Source organism: Misgurnus anguillicaudatus, chromosome 14, assembly GCF_027580225.2.
Source record: "Misgurnus anguillicaudatus chromosome 14, ASM2758022v2, whole genome shotgun sequence".
NCBI classification, from domain to species: Eukaryota; Metazoa; Chordata; class Actinopteri; order Cypriniformes; family Cobitidae; genus Misgurnus; species Misgurnus anguillicaudatus.
Window position 1 is genome coordinate 9,287,784 of NC_073350.2, and position 21,571 is coordinate 9,309,354.

Below are 21,571 nucleotides of genomic sequence, written 5' to 3' on the forward strand. Positions count from 1 at the left end.
CCCCCTCCAACTATTATGGTGCGTCCGAATTTGCCTACTTACTTACTATATAATAGGCGAAAACAGCAGCCGATAGGGTTGTGCCGATAGACGATAGTATCGTGTATCGAAGATTGTCTTACATATCGTAATAGCGGATTTTCATGACAATAGCTGTTGATGGTTATTATTATTATCATCATATTTTCACATTAACATCGGTATGCATGCTTTTCCTCGCATAAGAGGGTTTGTGGGCTTCACTTTGCGCGAGAAAGCTTGTAATGCACACAGATTACTTATCACACGCACGTGGATTCAATGTGCGCATTGAATTCCTGAATGCGCGGACCATGGACTCCTCCTAGCACCTGAACTTGTAATACGCGCAGCTCTGACATTTTCTTGCCCTAGAGAGGTTGTTAGGCGCGCAGAGGGTTAAAACCAGCGAGTTTGTTGTTCCCACTCACTGGCACACAGGAAATTCTACAGTGCCTGGACTTAATGACGCGCTCGGATTAATGGCATCAGTTTTAAGAAGGTTGCGGTCATGACAGTGTTGCCCTTGCTTCTTTTTTGTATACCAATTAAGTGACTTGTCATAAATAAGTAAAAATGAACAAATAAATAAATGAGTAAACTACTGCCCCACCCCCCGATACTATCGTCTATCATCGATCTTACAGGCTGACGATTGTATTTTCGCACTTATAATATTCTAAAAACAGTAGGCGAAAACTACTTCTGGCAAGATTTTGGAGTGTGCATTTCGTGGACACTTTACTATCCCATGAGCCCCAAGTAGAGGACTGATAGCAGTAACGCGGGTCTATCCTTGTGGTTAAATTGCGCTTGTTTACATCATCCACGTTAACAAGTCACTTATTGTTATGATGCCGTATGTCATGTAATGTCTGAATTTCATTCAAATTACCCATACTATACTGAATGCACTGTTTTAACAGTCAATACTTCATCTCCGCTACTTCAGTCAGCTCCTTCATCTAATTCAGTACATACTGTCATCGTATGCGATTACTGATGAAAGGGTTAATCTGCTGCGAGTTCCATTTCTGAATAAAAGCCTACTTTTCTAGATCCAGTCGATCCATAATGCAAAACACATTTTCCACGTGTGATATTCTGTTTAACTTGGAAATACTTGATTGCGGCTTCCTGTTCATGGGGACTTTACGGTTATAGGTTTGCTTATAACCCTAACCCTTTTATATGCAAAATTAATAATCATTTAAAATATTTATTAACAAATTTATGCTTAAAAACACAAGGCAATGTCATAGCAAACCGTGCCTATACAACGTGTAAATAATTAGCTAAAACTCCTCGGACACAAAGACACAGAAACATAAGAAACAGCCAGGACTTTTCTTACAGGGTCTGGAAAATACAATGCAGTCAGACAGATAATGACAGATATTCAGTCAATGACAGAAAAGTGCATTTCTGCAGTAACACAGCCAGCAGACAATGTCGCCAATAATAAAGTCTATTGATAGCATATTTAAGACTGCAAATGATGCATCTTCAGTGATTCCCATACTAAGTTTCATCCAGAACATAATATTCTCAGTACTATTCTATTAGAAAATGGCGCTCTATGATATCCAATCCTGTTTTCAAAAGAACAACATGGTCTCGCTAAAAACTCTTGTAAAAGGACACAATGGCCCTCTTTTAGTGGGGCAGACGACATTGAAAGCTCTTTCCCTGTGCTCTCAAAAAGCTCGGTAGTCTTTCAGATGCTCCGTGGGTCTGTACATTTCCGTTAGGGGTGACGTAGTTATTATATCTAAATTCATATCAAGTCAAAATGTATAGTGTGTGCTTTAAGCATTATTCTGTGTTGCATGCACTGGAAAAATGCAGCATTTTTATCAAATCAACATTTTTTATGTTGCTTTAACTTAACAAATTAAGTTAAACAATTTTAACTTGTTTTATAAGTTATGTCAACTAATCACAGGTTGAATTGACTTCCAAACCAAGTTGTTTTGACTTCATGCAGCATTTTTTTACAGTGTGGGTGACTTGCTGAAGCACATGTTGCGCTGCGTCCCAAACCGCCTACTTCCTATATAGTAGGCGAAGTAGTGCTTTTACATGCTATATAGTATGGAAGTAGGCGATTTGGGACCCAGCTTTGGTCTTATCTGAATGAGTGAGTGGATATAATTTTTACTTTTTTCTCCAACGCAGTCTGTACCATGCCCCGGAGGGTAAAACTCCAGCATGTTTTCTGACACGAAAATGGAGGGTCTTGAAAGCAAAATATATGTCATACAGCGTTTGACTGATTGTAATGTATTTTCCTACCAAACTCCAAAAAAAATAATAATAATATTACTTGTGCTTGAGGACACATTGCATTAGAAGTAGTGGTTTATTAAATCGGAATTCAGTGAGGAATATTGGGGGCAATGTAAGTGGAAAAGAAATGGACTCTGGCTTAATATGATTCCACACACTATCATTAAAATATCATATGCACTTTGGTGATAAAAATGACCTATCATTTGTCTGGAAAGAGAAATGAAGCACCCAAATGGAGAAAAATGGCGATAATAAGATCATTTTAAAACATGAATAATGATAAATTGAACACTTAAAATGCTGAATCACTTTCAACCCAGCGCTGGGTCAAAAATGAATAAACCTACCCTATGCAGTCCGGTCAAATATAAACATTTTTTGGGCTAATTTGATTCAACGGTTAAGTTTGTCAATTTTTTATAAAAATAACCCAGCATTTTTATAGGCTAGTAAAGTAAGAGTCAAGAATGCCAACCCAGAAGGTGATTAACTGTAGAGTCTGCATGCCACACAATTTCCACTACAGTTTAATTTCCATAAACATACCAATATTGGAGAAACAAATTTATAATTAATCAGACTGAACTTCTTATGAGAATGCAATGCGTTCTGGGATTGCTTCCTCACATACACGCATTACAATTTGGCAATAAGGGTGCTGATACCTTTTTGAGGCTCCAGGATTGTGCCTTTGTAGGAAACTTACTGTGCTTTTGAACGGAGCATGTGTCTCGTAATATGATTTGATGGCTAGACTACCTGTGCATCAAAGCAATAAAATATGTTTTGAACACATCCTCAACATAAGCCAGCTGACACCACCTTAACGTCATTTAAATGTGTAAATGACAGCTGTTTCCACAGATGTCCGGAAAAAAGAAGTGTGAATGCTGGATCCAACACATCCACACTACAGGATGGAGAAACTCATGACGTAAGAAGCACAGAAAAAGCCACAGGGATAAATATCCTTATAAGTACCGTATGGTTGCTCTTTAAATAGGTTTACATCTTAATTAAGTTTTGTCAAACACGCCTAAAATGGTGTACGGACATAACTAATATCATTGACCTATGTATAAAAATGCCTTTATGTACATTATGTATATTTCCCCTCATGATCTGTTGTATGCACCTGTTGTATTTGTTAGATTTTTCATCTTCTAGTTGAAAGTTTATAGCAACCAGAACGAATTGATTTGGGAAAGTCTGGAATCAATTTTAAAGTTTCCTTCTCAAACCCTCCAGCACCAACAGCAATACAAATGGTCTCAGATCAGATTAAGACCAAGCCCCACACACCATCTTCAGGAAAGCCATATTGATTCCAAACTTTCTAAAATTGACAAACAGGCAACATGATATCCCATAAAATCGGATGCAGTGCAAAATGTTATAAAGTTGTAAATATATTCATAGCGTTTGAACTACTTTTCATGAATTCATCACCGAGGTGCTGTGACAGAACACATCTGCTCATTTTCACAGTTTGCCATTGATGCTCTCAGCCCTGTAATTGGTGCACGCAGCTCCATTTTTCATTTCCTTTTTTACTCGACAAGACTAAATACTTTTAAAAAATCTGTTCACTGAACCAAACCAACACTGACTACTTATGCTATTACAAATGGGGAAATACACAGAATCCCTGCTGCATCAAACAAATAATAAAAAGACAAATTAACTTAAATGATCCCAGAGGACGCTACATGCCGGATGAGAGGTCATAAAATAATGCAATAATATTTTCCTGGGTGTTGCTTTGTGATGTCTAATGCAGGAAGACTGTGATAGATTATTTGATTTCCAATTCTATACAATAATTGCACAAGAGGCTGGTATTGGATATGGGGAAAATTCGATGGCACACAGGAATGTAATTCATACAGAGATGCACAATAGCATTAGTAACCGTAAAAGTAAAAGTTTAAATAAATAAAAACAACTACAAGAGCTGTGAGTCACTTTAGTACACCTACCTCCGACTATATGTGATTCAGCTTTATTCAAACCTCAATGGCAAACAATCAGTGCTTGCGGGCCATACGCTGCCTTACCATCAGCTATTTTTATATAACATCTCACGGCCATCTCATTGTGCACAACTTGCACTTGTGTTTTAAGAAAGCGCTTGTGTGGGTGACTGGTGAAGAAAGATACAGGGCTTTACATTAAATGCACTGTTTGTGTGTTGCTTAAAAACTTGTACAGTGGATGTATGGCCATTCTGGCTTCATTTAGGATGTTTTTCAGATAAAATTCATATAATATATTTTGACACAAATAAAGAAATAATCTACCTTAACCTTGCCTTTGTAAAAAAAAATTATTTGTCCCGAAATTGTTTCAGTTAAATGTCAGAATATACAGTAGTTGTACTTGTCTTAATCCACTGTATCATATTTAATTGTGATGTTAAAAAAGACTATTATAAAATATTATAAACTTAGTTTGAATGCTGGAAATCTTTAAACATATCCCAATTTTCGACACTTTAAATTAGCAATTTATGCATTTGGTAGATCCAAAGCAGCTTAATGCGTTACATTTTTATCAGTATGTGCATTATCTGGAGGATTCGTACCCACAACCTTATGGGCTTTAAAACACAATGCACATGCAGCACACCTAACGTGCAACTATATCATGCGAGAGAAAACTATCATTTTTGCAGTTGTACAACTAGCCCAGGATCCCACGTTTGCATCAATATCTGATACCAATTTAAAGTAAGATGTACCGCTTATGAAAAGACGATGGCCAGGACATGCGTGGCTTCCTAAGACCCGGTCGGTTTTTCTCCGTGGCTCTGTTACAGCACAGGTATCTCTCGTTGTCGGAGTGGTACCGGTGTTGGATCCGGATGTGGGTTCGGGGTTGCCTCCACAGATGCTTGGGCGGTTTGGCCAAACCTGCTCCCTCTCTGCTCAATGCCGAGCACTCCATCATAAAACTCGAGCTTTGTCTTTTCTGTCCAATGTCAATGAGGTAAACTTTACAGTCAGGTATCCTCTGTCCACCGTTTACTGGTGCTGAAACCAGTGCGCTCAACTTCACATACTGAAGAATCAAAACTGCTCGATTAAAGTTATACAGAGCAGATGAAAACCGAGAGATTTCTGAAAAATAAGCAGTAATGTCGAGCAAAATAAAGACGAAACGTGCAGGGCAGCGTCGCGTCTTGTATCCTGTTGAAGTAAAGCGCGCGCTCTATAAAGATCCAGGCGAACGACGTGATGACGTGACGTCACCAGGCACTTCACTCCCCTATCTTATACGCTTCAAACATTAAACAAAGGTTTGAAATTAAATATTTGCATATACCAATGTAGCTCATGTAGCTCATCTGGTTTATCTCGTCCAGCATTGAGTTAGCAAAACAAAGTCTTGGGTTCAAGCCCTTAAAGGGATAGTGCACCCAAAAATGAAAATTCTGTCATCATCTACTCACTCTTATGTTGTTACAAACCTGTATTAATTTCTTTGTTCTGATGAACACAAAGGAAGATATTTTGAAGAATGTTTGAAAACAAACCAATCATGAGCCCCATTGACTTCAATAGTAGCCTAGTAAAAATGATACTATGGAAGTGAATAGGGCTCATGATTGGTTTGGTTTGAAGTATTCCTCAAAATATCTTTCTTTGTGGTCATCAAAACCAAGAAATTTACATAAATAATTTAGGTTGCAACTTTGTATTTATATACTTGATGGTCATGGACATTTAAAGTTACAACATTTTAATTTGACCATATATTATCCAACCTTATTTATATATAATTTATAACCTTATTGGTTATTTTCTAAGATAATTTAAACCAACAGTTGGGTTTGTCCAAATTTTACCCAACAATGGATTGAAAATAACCCCATTTTCTTTATAGTGTAGGCAACAGAGACATACTTATCAAACAATGTAAAGTATATTAAAGGGGAAATATCATGAAAATCAGATTTTTTTTCATGTTTAAGTGTTATAATTGGGTCCCCAGTGCATTTATTAACCTAGAAAATGTGTAAAATATCAACCCAGTAACTTAGTTTTGGTAAACCATACTCTGCAAGCATGTGAAAAAATATCTCATTGAAATTTGGCTCCCCCTGTGATGTCAGAAGGGGATAATACTGCACCTTAATCTGCACTATCCAACCACAGCACTGCCATTTAGTGCAGAGATCAGCTCATTTGCATTTTAAATGACACACCCAAAACAGGACATTTTTGCACACAACTACAAAATGGCAATTATGACATGTTATAATAAATTATCTGATATTTTGAGCTAAAACTTCACATACGTATTCTGAAGGCACCAAAGATTTATTTTACATCTTGAAAAAGTGTTGCCGTTAAATGTTGTACCATGCGCTACAAATTTATGCTATATATTTACTTATTTAGTTATTTTATAATCACTGAACTTTGTCTTTTGGTTGTTTTACATTTTTTGTTGCAATGTATGCCTCTATCCGTGTGTGCAACAGCCCCCGTAGGCCTAGCTCTATTTTTCACCAAGGTGATGAACGGATATGCAAACTTGTTAACTATTAATAAGTGTTAATGCTTATTGTTTTCATGCTCACCTAAATAAAACAGGACATGTAGGGGGTTCATAATGTTTGTGTTAAATTAAATGGCTGCAGGCGATCATTCTGTTTTTCTTTTCATATGATCTCATTTCGAGTCATTGTGCCCTTTTACCGTCTCAGTTAACACAGCACGTTGAAAGAAAAGCACCAGGGAGCCGCTCCCACCCTCTGCTCAAATCTCTATGACCTTTCCATCACTTGCTTTCCCAGGTCGGTTTAACTGAGTTCACTGGATTCTGATCCTTGTACCGTACCATTACAGAAGACAGTTAGCACCGGTTACATCGGTTACTGACTCAGCGTGTTTCAGTGCACGCTCAGTGGACATACACACGTGACCGAATCAATCTGTCGCTAATGCTGCATGTGCTTTAATCAACAGAGTAAGCTCTGAACACATCAGTTCTGATGTCGTATTCTAAAACTACTTGACAGGTATCGCAGTACTTACTTGATTTCCTTATGGATCTCAATACTGGCTAGGGCTGATTTGTACAAAGCTTCCAGGTCCAGTAACTTCTTGGCATCCAGGGAAGACTGTCTGTGGGCCAAAGGCGGAAGCAGGATTGTCCCGGAAAACCTGCGGCGCACAGCATTGCTGGGCAGAGGATCATTTATGTTGGCGAGGGATAACCTTCTTGTCTAAATGAAGAATTTGATAGTCATTGGTCAACCAAGCAAAATTTATGTTGTCAAACAAAAACAAATAATTTACAAGATGATAATTTAATATGATAGTAATTATCCTTTTTTAACTGTGCTTATTATGAACCTAAAGGTGAAATATCAATTTCTATCATAAACTCAGAAATATATACTGTGCAAAACATTGCAAAAAAAAAAAAATGAAGGAGTCCCAAACAATCTGGCATTGGTCAGATAAATCGATAACTACATCCCAAACCCACGCCATTTGTTAATGTCATGTTGAGGTGTGGGGCTATAGACCATTTTGCAAGATGTAAACAACACTGGTCCAGAAACACTTATTTTCTCAGTTTGAAACGGTTTTCTTTATTTTACATATATCTTAAAGATGTTTGTTTAACTTTTTGATTCAGTTCTGTATGTTGTATTTCATCCCAACGTTTATGTAGTGAAACAGGAAGTGCTTTTGGACCAGTGTTGTTTACATTTTGCAAAATGGTCTATTCAGGATCCTCAAACAAACAGCAATGTTTTGATAGCACCACACCACGGAGTTTGTGTTTATACACTCACCTAAAGGATTATTAGGAACACCATACTTATACTGTGTTTGACCCCCTTTCGCCTTCAGAACTGCGTTAATTCTACATGGCATTGATTCAACAAGGTGCTGAAAGCATTATTTAGAAATGTTGGCCCATATTGAAAGGATAGCATCTTGCAGTTGATGGAGATTTGTGGGATGCACATCCAGGACACGAAGCTCCCGTTCCACCACATCCCAAAGATGCTCTATTGGGTTGAGATCTGGTGACTGTGGGGGCCATTTTAGTACAGTGAACTCATTGTCATGTTCAAGAAACCAATTTGAAATGATTCGAGCTTTGTGACATTATCCTGCTGGAAGTAGCCATCAGAGGATGGGTACATGGTGGTCATAAAGGGATGGACATGGTCAGAAACAATGCTCAGGTAGGCCATGGCATTTAAACAATGCCCAGTAGGCACTAAGTGGCCTAAAGTTTGCCAAGAAAACATCCCCCTCACCATTACACCATCAGCACCAGCCTGCACAGTGGAAACAAGGCATGATGGATCCATGTTCTCATTCTGTTTACGCCAAATTCTGAATCAACCATCTGAATGTCTCAACAGAAATTGAGACTCATCAGACCAGGCAACATTTTTCCAGTCTTCAACTGTCCAATTTTGGTGAGCTTGTGCAAATTGTAGCACCTGTTTCCTCGTTGTAGTGGAGATGAGTGGTACATGTTGGGGTCTTCTGCTGTTGTAGCCCATCCGCCTCAATGTTGTGCGTGTTGTGGCTTCACAAATGCTTTGCTGCATACTTCGGTTGTAACGAGTGGTTATTTCAGTCAAAGTTGCTCTTCTATTAGCTTGAATCAGTCGGCTCATTCTTCTCTGACCTCTAGCATCAACAAGGCATTTTCGCCCACAGGACTGCCGCATACTGGATGTTTTTCCCTTTACACATCATTCTTTGTAAACCCTAAAAATGGTTGTGCGTGAAAATCCCAGTAACTGAGTAGATTGTGAAATACTGTCTGGCACCAACAACCATGCCACGCTCAAAATTGCTTAAATCACCTTTCTTTCCCATTCTGACATTCAGTTTGGAGTTCAGAGGATTGTCTTGACCAGGACCACACCCCAAATGCATTGAAGCAACTGCCATGTGATTGGTTGATTATATAATTGCATTAATGAGAAATTGAACAGGTGTTTCTAATAATCCTTTAGGTGAGTGTATTTTACAGAAAATCTACTAATAGTTGTATTTGGGATATGTGAATAGGAAGTCACGTTTCCAAGTAAAACAAACAAGAAAATTTGTTTTGATTTCATATTGACTTAAACAATTGTTACATCTGTCACACTTAACAGTAATAGTTTTATCAAGCCAAAAACATACCGCATATTCCATCTCTACAGCTCACGGTTTCATTACTTCAGAACCACATCTTGATGCTTTTTCATTCTCTATGAGAAACCTGTCACAAAATAACCAAAAAATACATGTGTTTCACATCCCTTACAAAAATTAGCCATGTTTTTTGTGAAAAAATTGTAGTAACCATGTTTTTTGGTGAACTGATTACAATTAGCAAAACCATGTCTTTTAACTTCATGTTAAGGGATGAAGTGATATCATATAGACCTACATCAAAGATATGCAACTACTGCCATTGTATTGCTATACAGTTGCTAAGATGTTATGGTTGGTTGTTGCTTTGTCATTGCAAGGGTGTTCTTCGTGGTTGCTTCTGGCCTACAAGTTAAAAAACCCACACCCAAGTCTCGATGACTCGCTCTCATTCTTTATCTGTCATTTATCCTCCAGGCAAAAATCATTCACTTGATTTGTTCATTTGCTCAACAAGCCACAGATTTCAAGGTATCATTCATCAGTCTGTAGCACAAATGGCGTAGGAAAAATTACGCATCGAAAAGTAACATGCAGGGTTAGGGGTTCCTGATGAGCAATTATATGAGCAACATGAAAAGGGATTTACCCTTTTTGGTTACACTTTATAATAAGGGTACGTGAATCAAAATGAACTTATTTTTACTGAATTAATGCATGAACTAATCATTAACTAATAAAGAGTCATCATTCAGTACAACATGACATGTTTTATAGATAATGTATTAATTAACAACGATTTCATGTGTTGAGTCATGTTAATGATGACTCTTAATTAGTATATGATTAGTACATGACTGAACTCAGCATTACTTCATATTTACATACAAGTAAGAATTAATTTAGGTATTAGTTCATTATGATTCATAAACCCTTATTATAAAGTGTTAGCGTCTTTTCTAATGCTTTGTGTGTTTGGTTGACCGTGTATGACTGAGGTGCGAGACCATTACAAAAGTGTGAAAAACACTTCAGCTCACTTCTGACGAGTAAACAACACAACATCTCGGAGTCTCACGTGGTGGACAACGAGACGAAGATCAAGGAGCCATCGATTAGCGAGTTTAGGCGAAGAGTACAAACAAAGCGTGATATCGATCCAATAGTCTCTTCCCTAATGCTCGGGTCGAGCTTTCCGCTACAATCGGTTTTATTCCTGTGAATCTGTCACACTGTTGATAAACAGTAAGAAGCCACAGTGGTGACTAATATGAAGAGCAGAACGCCGCAGGGCATTAAAACACAAACTGTGTGGTTAGTGTGCTAATTGCCTCAAGCAAGCTGTGAATCTGTCGTAGCTACAATGACTCAGAACTACAGGAAAACTCCGAAATCAAGACTGTTTAACATGTCTCATGGCAATTTGTACATACTTCACTATTTTGTACGACCAAAATTGGTGACACTGGGATTAGAGGCGGGGTTGGGGATGAGCTATCATTATTAGTTTTTTTTTAAATAATTATTCGCTTTTATATTCAATTAAATTTTTTATATAGCGCTTTTTACAATTGTTTGAATTGTTTCAAAGCAGCTTTACATTAATAGATGCAGGAGAAAACATGGAAAAATTGTAAACATAAGCAGCAGAATACAGCGGTTAAGATTAACCCAACATGATCTCACAAAGTTCTGTGGTATAGTCACGGAATATTTTGCTCATTTATCCGTGTCATTGTCACGGATCTCCGCATTTTTCTGTGTCTGTACCACAAACGTTCTTTTTCGTGTCAGTTTTACGTATTCATTCATTCATTTATTCATTCATTTTTTATTTATAATGGGACCATGCACAATTTTTAACATAAAATTTTCATCTCATGTATTGTACCGGATTTAGCCGAGGGCTAATTTTCATCCGTAGTCCCCCAGGCAGGTCAACACTAACTTCGCTTTTGATGCGAAAGATGATAGTCCAAATGCGGAACGACGAAAAGGAACCAGACAATCACTCATAAGTGATAGTCTGGTAGATCTCACCGAGGTTTCACAGCGAAGATGAAAAAAGTCACGTAATACAGAAGGAGCCAGACCATTGAGGATTTTATGAACCATACACAAACTTGAATAAAGTCTAAAATTATCAAAATTTAAAAAATTATGTTTCTCTGTGATCCTACAGGAATGAAAATTATTAGTTTTTTTATCTACAATTTTTAATTTCTGTTTATATAAGGACTTCAAAGGTTTAATAACAGTTTCTCCGGCTTGACCCCAACATGTCATACAGTAGGACATATGAGAAAAAAATTGTAGCATGCATAAGAGCCTTAGCTACAGTACATCAAAAGACAGACATTGTCTAATTTGTCTAAAATTTGCCATATTGTGTTTAATAGTCCTCACCACTTTCTTTATATGTTTTTTTAAAATTGAGATTCGAGTCCAGTATAATATCAAGATAATTGAACTCATTTACTATTTCTATCTTTTCACCATTGATAGATATTTTTTGAGAAAAAAATTCCTTTTGTTTTACTGATATTTAAGCCAAGACATGACTGTTCCAGCCACTGTGTAATCCTTTCAATAGCAACTTTGAACTTCTCAGCTGCTAATTCTACTGTTTTTGCGTGTGTAAAAATAACAGTGTCATCAGCATACATTTGTACTTGTATCCCTTCACACTGTTGAGGGAGATCAATAGTAAGGGACCAAGTACTGATCCTTGGGGTACACCCATTGTATAATGCAAATTACAGGACTGAACCCCTTTAATTTTTACACATTGTTCTCTATTTGATAAGTATGAGGATATCCATGCTAAAGCTTCAGGTGAAAATTGAAATGTAGACAATTTAGAAAGGAGAACCGCATGATTAACGGTATCGAAGGCTTTACGTAAATCTAAAAATATAGCTCCAACAAATCCTCCTTTGTCAATTTTAGATTTTATTTGCTCTATTAAATGTAAAGTAGCTGTTTCAGTAGAATGGTTTACTCTGAAGCCAAATTGCATACAATGTAAGCCAGACTCAATGGTGTAAAGATAGGATGTCATCTGTTCAAATACGATCTTCTCTGCAACCTTTGAGAGTACTGGCAATATGCTTATGGGTCTGTAATTACTAACTTAGTAATGATCTCCAGATTTAAAAATAGGAGTTACAATGGCTTTTTTCCACGCAGTAGGAAAAACACTACCTTCAAATGACAAATTGAGTATTAGAGCGTAAAAGCGGTAGTTTCACGTGCGCACATAATAGTTTCACGTGAGCACGCGATAGTTTCATGTGAGCATGCGAAAGTTTCACGTGAGCACGCAAAAGTTTCATGTGAGCACGCGAAAGTTTCAAGTGAGCATGCAATAGTTTCATGTGCGCACGCAAAAGTTTCACGTGAGTACCCAATAGTTTCCTGTGCGCACGCAAAACTAAACTTTATTTAATTTTTGCTCCATGTCCCCTTAGGGGCTCCGTAATAAGTGAAACTGACACGGAAAAGAAAGTCCTTGGTACGGCCACGGAAAAATGACAATGACACGGATAAATGAGCAAAATATTCCGTGACTATAACATGGAACATCATGAGATCAGGTTGGATTAACCGTACTAGCAAGCGTAGTAATAATGTAACGTATATAAGAGGGTGCTAAGTTAAGCTAACGTCAGCAGACGCCCAAGGGGTTGAAAAAAAAGTACATTTTATATGATTAACTTTGTACCAATTCATACAAAACGTAAAAACAGTGGTGCACATATCGGAGTGCTGCCTACTACACCATCGGATCTGACTAGCTGTTGTAAGTTAATGTATTAAAGGGGCCCTTCCACATAAAACCGTTTTACTTGTATTTTTTATATGTGTTAGGTCCATATGTGTTTGCGTTGTGTCATGAATGTGAAAATTTACTTCTACCTCCTCTGTCAGAAATCAGGCCAGTTAGAAAAGCTGATCAGTGTGACGTGGAATTGATCGAGGTCATTACTATTCATGAGCTCTCCAACTTGAGACCGTGCCCACATAATACGTCTAGTTCAGTGAGTTTTCCTAATTTACAGCAAGGATGGCTGAACGTTCGGGAATTCGGGCCATTCGGGCCATTGTTTTTATCAAGAGAAATCATTCCTATCAAACGAGGAAAGCATAACATTTGCTCTGGGTTTGGATGTTCAGAAAAACGCTGGATTAAAGAGAGACTGCGATTAAAAAGTAATCCTACTCCATCAATATTGGATCCAGACAGAATGGCGCAGCTTATGTGAGTAAAACACTTTAGTACTATGTGTCACTATCAGTGACGGCCGGTGACTTCTCTTCCGAGGGACGCAAATTCATGCAACACACGCGTCGAAAGGGTTTATGATAAAAGACACACACGTCACGTGTGTGTGTGTGAGTAAAACACTTTAGTACTGTGTATCACTATCAGGCCGAGACTTGTCTTACGAGGGACGCGAATTCACACAAATTCACGCGAATTCATGCTGCACACGCGTCAAAAGGGTTTATGATAAAAGACACACGTGTGTGTATGTGTGTGTGTGTGTGTGTGTGTGTAAGTGTGTGTGTGTATGTGTCGAAAGACACTGTGTCTTAAGACACTCACTTAAAGGATAATTCCGGTATTTAACACTTTGAGTCTCATTTCTGGTTTGTTTTGGATGAACTACAGTGATGGACACAGAAATTTTGACAATGGGTCGTGTCTTGAGTTTTTGACTCGTTTAGAAGCGTCTCTTGACTGCTTCAGAATGGAAGTCAATGGCCATGCACAAACATTTTATTAAAACAACACTTAATGTTCAATTTTAAAACTGTGCTACTCACCGAGTGGTTCGTGGTGTTCGTTGATGATTAAAAACAAGTTGTGTAGCGAAATACAGTTTCTGTCGTGTTTTATTTGGCATTTTGTAAAATTCCATTGACTTCTCTTGGAAGACTGTTTGCTCGCTGATATATCACTCCGCCGCCGGGAAACAGAAAAGGGTCTGTTTGTTTTTACATGTGGTTGTAGTTTTTCGCTCGGTTTCTCTCAGAAGAAATTTTTCCCATATTTGTAGGTAGGGCTGGACCAGAATATTCGAATATTTGTTCCGTGGGTTGACATTCGATTTTCAGTTTTGAGATTCGAATATATATATATAAATATTTTACAGCGTTAATGCAGAGCTTTTGCCAAGCAGGAAGTGCGCTTCAGGCTCCCGCTCTATAGGTGGCGCAGACAGACCAACATCCATAGCCAACAGCCACCAAACGGCACCAGTGTGGAAGAGATCGCCTTGAACGTAAAGCGCGCTTCCTGCTTTGGCATTTACGCTAATAGTGTTGTAAATAACGTTCAGTTTCTTGCAAAAACTGATTGATTTGCTTCACAAGATGTCAATATGTCACACGGAGTTATGGGGAATTACTGTTGTATTGGATATATATGCTTTAGCTCTTAAAGTGTTGACTTGCATGACGGAGCACTGGGGTTTCTGCAAAATATCTTCTTTATTGTTCTGCCGATGAAAAAAACATATTGGATGGTGTAACTGTTATAAATAAACTTGATTTTGAAAGTATGCTACTGTTTTATTACAGTTTGTTGGACTACGTTCATTCATGCTTCAGACTCAAATATAGAGCGGAAGTATATACGCGGTTGTGAGGTATCTGAAAAAATAGTTCCACTATAGCAAATAACACGGATTGAAATCATACATTGCGCCAATATATTTGTTTTTAATCATCAACGAACACCACGAACCACTCGGTGAGTAGTACAGTTTTGAAAATGAACGTTAAGTGTTGTTTTAATGACATGTTTGTGCATGGCCATTGACTTCCATTCTGAAGCAGTCAAGAGACGCTTCTAAATGAGTCGAAAAGTCAAGACTCGACCCATTGTCAAAATTTCTGTGTCCATCACTGTAGTTCATCCAAAACAAACCAGAAATGAGACTCAAAATGTTAAATACCGGAATTATCCTTTAAAGGTTTATTTAGCCTACTGCAGCAAAGCTGGCTCTGATTGGATTGTAGGTCTGCTGTAAAGCAAGTTTTTGTAGTTTTCACTCGAACTACAGGACCGCGACCCGACGGTTGAAAACCTCTTAAGTGCGGTTTTGGCCGATAGAGGGCTGCAAAGCGAATGTGAAAGTGCCGTTCACCCCGTTTCGAGTGGATGAACGACTGAAACTTTTTTGGAAACGTTATTTTAAGGTAAAAAACCTCTTGTTGCTTTAACAGTAAACTGATTACACATGAGATTAAATAAGTATTGAAAGTTAGTTTGACTACAAAAAAACTGTTAGCAGTGGGCGTCCCGCCCATCAAAACGGATCATTTCTCGAGCCAGCCTTAAAACCAGGGTACAAAATGCCCTATTACTTATTGCTTTTGATGTTTTTGGATGTAAAAACGACGCGAACGTCATGAGTAGACCTCAGACAACAGTATAAAACCATAAAAACGACAAAGGAAGGGCACCTTTAAGTAACAATGAATACATGTGTTATGTTGTAGTTAATGATGACAAGTACATAACTCAGCATTACTTCGTATTTACATAAGTAAGAATTGATCGCACTTTCTGCGACCCAAGTTCAATTCCTGGCTTGTGTTATTTGCCGATCCCATATCTCTTCTCCATGTACTTTCCTGTCCTCTCCTAAAACTCACTGTTAAATAAAGACAAAAACTGGTTTAAAAAAATATTTTTAAAAAACAGTGGCGGCTGGTGCCTCCCTCATCAGGGGGCAACAAAAAAAAATTTATTCAGAGTGTGGTTCGTTTTGTTAAAATATAAGAATAAGAATTCCAGTGAGATTCAGGTTGTGATATTAAAACATTGGGTTATTTTGAACATTTTGACATTGATTTATCTGTCACGGCCAAAGATTGAATTTAATACTTATTGTGTTAGTATGAATAATGTTTTCAATGTATATATAGGCTGTTTATATTGAGGGCTCGCATTTACTGTTGGCCCCCTCATAGCAGCCTGCACCCTCAGCACACGCATACGACCAACTACTGCTGACCATCTGCCCAAAAAAACATCACAGATAGAGATGTAAAATAGTGACACGTTTCAACAGGTGATATAATGAATATGCAAAAGTAATCCAAATGGGCCAATCTAGCGGGAGTGATGCCCTTAGGGCACCAGCAGGGTTTTTCTTCATTAAATGCCAACAGCAAAGCTGCAGTTTGTATCACGACAGTATGAATCACATCACGAATATAATACGGCCGAACAGTGGAGTTCAATCAGCTGTAAGATCCAGTAAAATATTCATGCAGACCGAATGAGACCCTTAATTAAAGGAATCGTTCACAGTAAAATAAACATCTTGTCATTTATTCACCCATGTGTGCTTTCAATCTCTTATGCTGTTTTTTACATGGAGCACAGAAGGTGAGTTTTTAAAAAATCTTTACAAAGCACTCCATGATGAAATGCTCATAGTGAACACATGCCAGATATTGATATTAAATAGAAAGTCTGTGACAGATTTGTGTAAAGAGTTCTTCTTTATTTACTTCTGGGGCTTTTTGCAGATTTGTAGATTTTGTTTGTTTCAAAAGTGCTGAACAAAATGTTCAAGGAAAGCAGAAGAGTTCAAGATTTCTCCAGAAACAGTGGATGGGATTATAGTGAGATAAACAATTGGTGTAATATAAAATATTTTTATTTGTTGTTTTTGAACATTTTCTTTTCTTTACGCTAGATAGTTATAGGTATTTAAAGTGTTCATTATCTGCATCTGCATATACCACAGGGCTGATGAATGCTTTAATCTAAATGGTTTAAAATGGGTATGCATTCTTTTTCGATAAACTCAGACCTGACCTGTCAATTGTCTAAGCAATGTCTGTGGTAATATCCGTATTATTAGTGGAATAATTGACTCTGGTCCTTTGAATTATTGGAAAATAACGGCACTGTAAAAAGTAAAAAGTTGGATCAACTTTAAAAAAATACTTTAGTTGGTAAAAATGTAAGCATATTCAACTGAAAAAAATTACTTTAGTTTTACTTTAGGTGAAAAACAGCATTTTTTTAAACACTGGTACATACTTAATACAAACACAACAAAATCAAGTTGCGTTAACTAATAGTAAAGAGCCCAGTCTCCTAAAGATGCGTATAAATAGCACGAAGTGTAAAACTCGTGCAATACATACGCCAAATTCCACTTTGGCGTGCATGATATGCAAGTCTTTCCCATTCACTTAAACGGTGCATCTTTTTTTGTCGTTTTATTTATTGGTTTCTCAATTTTTTTGCAATTTTTTTTACCATTTTCGCTTGGGTTTAGGGTTAGAACAACTTTTTGTTATATAAAAATGACATCCTAACCCAAACCCCAACTCTAACCCCAACTCCAAGGGAGCATGGCTTAAATATGGACAAAAACATGGAGAAACCTGTATATTAAATAACCTCAGTAAGCAAATCTAAAATCTAACCATAAACCCAAGCGAAAATGGTTTAAAAAAACTGAAAAAAATTGAGAAACCAATAAATAAAACGACAAAAAAAGATGCACCGTTTAAGTGAATGGGAAGGACTTGCGTATCATATGCACGCCAAAGTGGAATTTGGCGTATGTATTGCACGAGTTTTACACTTCGTGCTATTTATAAGCATCCTCAGGAGACTGGGTAGAATAGTACTAGTATTGCACAGTTAGTTTAACTTACTTTTCTTGATACATATATTTTTTATGGTTTGTTGTTGTTTCCATAAACATTGATTTATACTTCATCTTTCTGTGAGATGAGTGCACGAAACGTTTATTCAATCAACGCGCCCATCCTGTTTCGTTTTGGGCAGCTGTAAAGCACAATATACGTCAGTATGCAGTCTATGCACAAGCACCACTCTTCTGAACAATGTTAACTACAAAAACTTTTCTAAATTTCGAAGAAAAATGAACATTAAACACTAACAAGTATTTTTTTTTTGTTAAAAATATATAAAATAATGTTTAAATAAAAATTTTACTCTCCAAATGCAGTCCCATGCAAATCATGCTGGTAACTATGAGTCCACTGCCTAGTAAGGGGCCAATCACACCGCCAGCCGCAGCATGAACTTTTGAAGGAGCGCTGAGAGCGGAGAAGCGCCCAACATCATTCTTGTCTTTCCATAGTCCAATCGAATGAGGGGAGAGGCGGGCCTTACGTTGTGGTGAGGGAAGTTTACAGTTGCTTTGAAGAACCGGACTCCACTCGCTCACTCTCTCCTGCGTGTTTGTGCACCTCTCACCCTCAAACAAGGTCAGAGCAAGCGTCCTCTTTTTAAAGTTTCTGCTAATATGACAGTTAACAGCAAAAGAGTGCTCACGCTTTAATATTTGATTGACAAGACAGCTGACTCTGTGTTTGCTTAGCAATATGAAAAGCTGCATCGCACTGCTCCTTTTTAAAAAAAAACGTCTTGCGTTTCCAAGTGTTTAAAGCGCTTTTGGTGTGATTAGCCCCTAAGTTATGTTTACTAAAATCATTCATGTAGTTTCAACACAAAATTATTAAGTTTCCTTCTTACAAATTTAAGTGGATTGTACATGATAAAATGAAGTTGAATTTACTCAATAATGTTTTAATTTAGAATGACTCAAATTATTTTAACTCATATTTTCATTAAAAAAACAAAAATTCAAAATTTGAATACAGATAACTCATTATATTTTTGTTAAATCTACTAAGGCACAGAAACACTTTTTACAGTGTAATTCAATGACCCGGTGTCAATTATTTCTCTTTTGCACAACACTATAGACGGTTTCAGCAGTAACAACATAAACAAACGGCTTTCGTGGAACAAACGTAACTTCCGGTAAACTCCGCTAAGAATAACAACAAAGTCCTTTAAGAGTAGTTTATTTCTGATAACAAGCAAAATAAACAAAAAGTACCTTAGTTCATATTTCATAAAGCGTATAAAAACGACACTAAACGAACATTGCTATGTAAAATGTGTACTATATAATGTATACAATATTAACTACAAACTGACTGCCAAACATTCCTTCACATAGTGGTGATTCATGATCGCCGTCTCCCCTCGTCTTTAGGAAACCAAAACATTTGTTTTTTTTTCAACAAGGTATTTGTTCCAGGGTTCATTTTAGTCTCTAGTCAGACCATTGAACAAACAGAAACCGAAAAGTTCCGACAAGACGCGTGTTTTAGGATGCAAACATAATCTTTTTTTTCATTGAATGTGTTATCACTGCCTGTCGTGGTGCTAAAAGCGTATAATCATAGGAGGAACCATTTTTAGTGCTATTTAGTACTTTAGAGTATATAAATAATGTCATATTCTCTCATATAAAACATATGTGACCCTTTCTGTAAAATTCAAGCTAAAGTTTCATAATCTAATAATTAAAATTTTTCATAATTTAAACATTTCATATTTATATATGGGCCATTCTACCGAATTGGTGCAAATTGACACTTCAAAACTTCTTGAAAAAAGGGTGTTTTTTCCTTCAAGCTTTGTAGTCATAAACATAGTAGAACATCTAAGGAACACTAATCTACTGATTGGACACTTTAGTTTCCTAGCATGTTTTTATAAATTTTTCGAAATGTTTTCTGTCTCCCAAAATTTGTCACTACCGAAACACAACAGAATTTGATATAAAAATTAGGTTTTTAATAGCCTATTCTGATTTTCTTTACATTAACCTTCTAAATATATTTTTTACATTTTTTTAAAGACAGTGTCATGGTTATATTGATTAGAAATATTATTTTAACAAAACTATAAAAGTGGTTCATCAAATTAAATGCATTTTGAAAGCAATATTTCTCTGTAAATGCCATACATGCACTGATACAGTTTTCAAATTTAAGGATTCATTAGTTTAAATTTTTATCTAACTAAATAAAATTATGTCATCTTTTCTGATAACAAAACCTATTTTATTTTTTCAGAACATTATTTGTTTCGGTCGTGACATCAAATGTTCGGTAGTGACGACCATATTGGATTGTCCATATTTTGTGTAAAAAAAGTAATTAGTTAGTCAAAAATGGTTGGCATTATGCAGTCAAAACATACAGCACAAAGAATATCTAACGCAACACCACATAAAAGGACTTTGCACTGAAATTACGCTGAAGAGATAGCGGATAGTTCAGACCTTGAAGGGATGCAAGATGCTGTGTTGATTTTCACATCTCTTGAGAAAAAGATGACAATGTATGTCCATATAAAACTTCAGGCCCACAGTATAAACTACAGAATTTGGTGTGTGTGCACCCATGTCCATCTGTAATGTTGGTGTACACATGTGTGCCTGTTTTTCCATTACACATTCTAACTTCTCTAAACCTCCTTAACTGATTCTCTTGTTGCTGAGTTTGACTTTTTGGAGTTTGAAGTAAACTTAATTATTTATTTGATTTGAGGTAGGTTGAATACATTTTCATATAAAAGAACTAGTGATAGACCGATATATCAGCCGATTTTTGCGAGTTTTATGTGTATTGGCATTGGCTGATTTGTGGCTGCTGTGTTCACAGAGTTTTTCCGGCATTATTTACAGACAGAAATATAGTTTTTTAAGTTCAATAAATGTTACTTGTTTAAATTGAGACTTATAAAAATTACACGAAGATGCCAAATGTTACAAGTAAACTAAGTGAGCAAAATAAGTATCGTCTCAAGTAAATAGGCTCTCTCAGTTTGTCCGCTTTACTTTCATCTTTCCGTCTATGCATGTTGGTGATTCCTCTCTCTCTGTAGCTATCTCTACAAATGAACCAAAGATATTTACATTTACATTATTAGTGTGAGCCTGCCCTGTCTACACTTAACAATAACATGTCAATTTACAATGATACTGATAAGTGCTATCTGTTATGTCATTTATATAAAACACTCAGTCAAAGTCCCGCTAAATTAGCGCAGAAAGTTTTCCTAGAGACCAGAGGTAGAATCATATAGCCTTCATTTATATCAATAATGAGTCAAACTACTACTGTATGAATTAATTAAATTAATCTGGCCTAGTTCATTTTATCTTAATCAAATCACGTACAACATTACAGAAATATGACTAACAAATTATTTGTACTGAAAAATAATATATGTGCACTTGAAAGTTTCTATTTATTTATTAAAATAAAGA

The 21,571-nt window shown here is 36.7% G+C and overlaps 1 protein-coding gene across 4 annotated transcripts in view; it reads right to left on the reverse strand.

The window, feature by feature from the left end:
• The window catches only part of pde4cb (phosphodiesterase 4C, cAMP-specific b), a 115,805-nt gene that overhangs the window by 77,513 nt on the left and 16,721 nt on the right, over positions 1–21,571 (reverse strand). For 2 of the 4 annotated variants that reach the window (XM_073875830.1, XM_073875832.1), the window contains exons 2-3: positions 9,483–9,561; positions 7,353–7,543 (exon numbers count right to left, since the gene is read on the reverse strand). In XM_073875830.1, coding sequence (XP_073731931.1) covers positions 7,353–7,543; positions 9,483–9,494 — 203 coding nt within the window. In that variant the 5' untranslated portion in view covers positions 9,495–9,561. Of the gene's footprint in view, positions 1–5,050; positions 5,590–7,352; positions 7,544–9,482; positions 9,562–21,571 lie in introns of those variants that run through there. The other 2 variants (XM_073875828.1, XM_055183616.2) reach the window with 2 other exon arrangements.